This window comes from Charadrius vociferus, unplaced genomic scaffold (assembly GCF_000708025.1).
Source record: "Charadrius vociferus isolate BGI_N301 unplaced genomic scaffold, ASM70802v2 scaffold90, whole genome shotgun sequence".
NCBI lineage: Eukaryota > Metazoa > Chordata > Aves > Charadriiformes > Charadriidae > Charadrius > Charadrius vociferus.
Window position 1 is genome coordinate 9,327,651 of NW_009647222.1, and position 1,461 is coordinate 9,329,111.

Here is a 1,461-nt window from a genome sequence, read left to right on the forward strand (position 1 = left end):
GGCGCGGCGCTTCGAGCCCCCGGCACTCAGCCCGGGCTCAGCACTGCCGGGACGAGCCGGTGCTAACCCGGCAGCAGCCTCGGTGGGGCACGCCTCCCCTCTTTTTCTAAACTTTTTTTATTTTATTTTTAGAAGTAAGCTGGCGGACACGATGTTTGCGATGCCGGACAATTAGCAAAAGCAGCAGGGGGATGCTTGCCAATAAACACCGAGATTTGAGGTTAAGCAGCTGTAAATCTGCATTAATCGTTTCAGGAATTCAGCTATTTACAAAAGCTTTTAAAGAGCAAACAAATAAGAGAAGGGAGGGGAGGAGAGATAGGAGAGGAGCCGAGCTGTCCTTACCTTCACATTGTTTCCCTTCGCCTTTATAGCCTGGCTTGCAGATGCATTTGTAGGATTTTGGTGTGTTTTGGCAAATTGCATCGATGTGACAGTCATCCGTAGCTTCTGCGCACTCGTCAACATCTGGAAGCACAGAACGAACCCCAAGGGGACAGATAAGAAGGGAGACTTGAGACACAGAAAACCGTCAAGGGCAGATACTCCCCTTGAAGAAGGTGTTTGCTTGCCTGCCTTCTTAGTGTCATCCTGGAAATGGGAACATCTAAGGTTAAATAACTGAACAAACCAACGTGTTATGCTCCTTAAGTCTGCTCCACCAAGCTAGAGGGACTCGGTCCCACGTTTCTACATTAGGAAATCACTAGACATACTAGAAATTAGCATCTGCTGGATAGGTATGGTAGTTGAGACCCACACCTTAGTAAAACATTTTAAATAACTTGTAAGAGGAGGGGAAAAAAAAGCCTATTTGCATGTTCTAGCAAAGACATCCTCTTAATTTAGAAAGATAGACCCTGGTTTAAATAAACTATGCTGGGGGGGGGGAATAAGAAAAAGAAATATTTTAACAGCAAAACCACATTAGTCCTTTTTATTAAGAGGCAAAAAATTAAATAAATGGAGGACCATATGAAACGTGGTAAGTTAGCACGGAGCAAAGCAACCTGCAATAACATCATCTACATGGACTAAAACTCACTCAGAAGGAAGAAGTCCCAGCAGCCTTCCCAGTCCCTACTCGGGTGGGTACCTTACTGGTAAGCCCGACCCTGAAAGGGAGGACCCAGACCGCTTTTCTTGTTTTCAGGGTTGGAAGCCTTTACAAACATTTCAGTGACGGGCATCCGTTTTCTCCTCCGGATTTAAAGAGGATGGGGGAGGGAGAAGGATGAGAGAGCGGCGAGATTTAGTAGTCGTGGGAATGTTAATGAAGTGAACGGCGAGGGGGGGGGTGGGGGGTGTCCGACCTATTCAGGGATGGGGTGTGCTGTTAACATGGGAACATCTAAAGCCCTGCCTAACCTGCCTTGCCCCCTCCGCGCTCCCCACAGACGGTCCCCGGGCCCCCCTTTCACCCGCAGCGCCCTACGCGAGGGGCTGCGGCGGGGCCCCCTG

At 48.9% G+C, this 1,461-nt stretch overlaps 1 protein-coding gene across 1 annotated transcript in view; it reads right to left on the reverse strand.

Annotated features, from left to right (window-relative positions):
• Nucleotides 1-1,461, reverse strand: part of SCUBE1 (signal peptide, CUB domain, EGF-like 1) — a 215,308-nt gene that overhangs the window by 211,913 nt on the left and 1,934 nt on the right. The window contains exon 2 of the mRNA XM_009879702.1: nt 346-468. Coding sequence (XP_009878004.1) covers nt 346-468 — 123 coding nt within the window. The remainder of the gene's footprint in view (nt 1-345; nt 469-1,461) is intronic.